General features: G+C 46.7%; 1 protein-coding gene across 1 annotated transcript; it reads left to right on the top strand.

The window, feature by feature from the left end:
- Window positions 1–539: 539 nt before the first annotated feature.
- H310_11771 (hypothetical protein) lies at window positions 540–1,981 on the top strand (the record flags this gene model as incomplete). The annotated part of the gene is made up of 3 exons (XM_008878536.1): window positions 540–713; window positions 1,461–1,716; window positions 1,779–1,981. 3 exons carry the CDS (start codon window positions 540–542, stop codon window positions 1,979–1,981), a joined length of 633 nt encoding a protein of 210 aa, XP_008876758.1.
- Window positions 1,982–2,261: the final 280 nt, after the last annotated feature.

Raw genomic sequence — 2,261 nt, 5'->3', positions numbered from 1 at the left:
TGAGTCCAATTGTTAAACGCTATACATATACAGGAAATAAGTAGGTATCTGGTTGGCAACTCAGTATCCGGTTTCGGGGCCTACTGTAGAGGTTTGTATGGAAAGACTTGGTCAATTTGCATGATTGAAAGTATATCCGATTCGTCTGCACCTCCTGTGAATACGATTATGCCTCCATCAGACTCTGAAACACAATTCGTTTCGCAAAATGATAACTTTGAGAAATGACGAGGATTCCGCACTTGAAGAATGATTACTTGCGAAACACAATATATATTATCTTGTAAGAGGTGAGGATTTTTTTCTGCATTCATCTTTGCCATACCCTTATAACTCGATAGGACAAACGAAATGGGTGACTCAAAATTGCTGTACAAATTACATTGACAATCACTATTTTTTATCCATTTCACTCATTTCTAATCCAATTTACGTCAAATAAGTACCAATATCACGACCTTGATTGGGCCGATCGTTTCCCACCCTTTTAGCGCACCAGGACTTATGGCGCAAAAAAAAACGAATTTGTCACAGTCAAAATGGATGTGAAGACGATTCAACACATCAAAGCCTTTGTCAAGCTGCGCCTGCGGCGCAACTTGACTGTTGACGAAAAGTTGGATATCCTGTGGCTGCAAGCTACCCATCGTGAGGTCAACTCAGCAAACGTCACTGACGTCATCTCACAGCTTCTCGGCCGTGCACCTAAGACTGTAAGGAGTGTCCACGCCGAGTTTCTGACCGCTGGGACTATTTCGGAGATCCTTCCTCCATCCAACACCACAAACCATCGTTCCCGTGTGCCTGACACCATGCTGTCCGTGGTCTCCTTCAACGACTCATCCGTGACCGCTGGGTGACCCGTACCCGCACCGTTGCAAAGGACGTCTTGTCCTATCTCGTTGAGAACAGTGTTAGAACAGTGTTATGTGTGTCGTCAACGACAATGTGAAGGACTATACCGCATGTCTTCGCGCTGTCCAAGCCCTCCTAGCCAAGCAAGGCTACGCCCGTGGCAAGCGGTCGGGCGTGACGGAGTACCGAATGACAAAAGCACACGAAGCGCACGAGACGCGTACGTGCAATTGATAGTGCCTACCGTGACGATTGCACCCCGTCGACCTGTTGTGTACCTTGATGAGAGCTTCATCCACCTCCACTGCGCTCGGCGTGTCGATAGTTTGCATGACCCTACCGATGAAACCATGACGAAGCCCAAGCACAAAGGGCGATGATACTGCTTCATTGCCGGTATCCTTGATGACGGCTCCGGTGTCTCCTACCTGCTCGGTCTGGACGTCTTCGTTGGTGGTAAGAAGAATGGCAAGACGGTGAAAGACTACCATTCAATGTTCAACTATTATTACTCTGTTGATTGGTTCGACAAGCTGCTTGACGAAGTTGAAGAACTGGGGTGGGGGTTGGCGGTATTCGTCATGGATAATGCCAAATATCACAAGGGCAAGCCGAAGTCCACGCCTAAGGGAACATGGAAGAAGAGCGCGCTCTACGAAGCTTGTGTACAGTACCAGCTCCAGGATGTTTCGCCAATTGACATAAAGTCGACGATCTGGACGACGTTGAAGAAGCACCTGGATGAGCATGTCCCTCCTGTCGTGGTGTCCATGGCGCGATCGCGCGGCCATCATGTCGTCTACGCAGCACCTGGGTTTTCCGACCTACAGCCAATCGAAATGGTGTGGGCCAACGTGAAGGGTACAGTTGGTCGTGCGTATACCTCGAATACGACCTTTCCAGATGTCTATGACCGGCTGGAGCGCGCTTTTCACGAGTTGGACTCGGCGTCATATGCAATACTATCAAATCATCGACGGAAAAGCTCCTTGCTCTGCACCAGGTGCTCCGTGCTGTTGAAGAAGTGGAGCCTATTTGCTATGACCAAGCAAGCAACAGCGAGACATCTCTCAACGACGACTCGTCTTCATCTAGCGAGAGTAGTGGTTGTGAAAACGAAGGCTAAATTTTGTCGAAATTGATTTCTCTAAAATGTAATACAATTTGATTTTGTATTTCTACAGGTTCTGTCAGATTGAGCATTATTACAATCCCTCTGCAATGTGATAATTGATTTTCAAAAGTTATCCTGATTCCCTCGATGGTCTCGTGGACTGTAAATGGAGACGGAAAAACACCAGTAACACGAGACCCCTCACAATATTATGAATTGTTCCGAATTTCCATACAGATAGAAAGTTTTTTTAATAAAACGATTCGTTATACTGTATATTATATTGCCACTT

This window comes from Aphanomyces invadans (assembly GCF_000520115.1).
Source record: "Aphanomyces invadans strain NJM9701 unplaced genomic scaffold supercont1.34, whole genome shotgun sequence".
In the NCBI taxonomy this organism is placed as follows: Eukaryota; Oomycota; class Saprolegniomycetes; order Saprolegniales; family Verrucalvaceae; genus Aphanomyces; species Aphanomyces invadans.
This window is presented reverse-complemented; position numbering and strand designations above follow the sequence as displayed.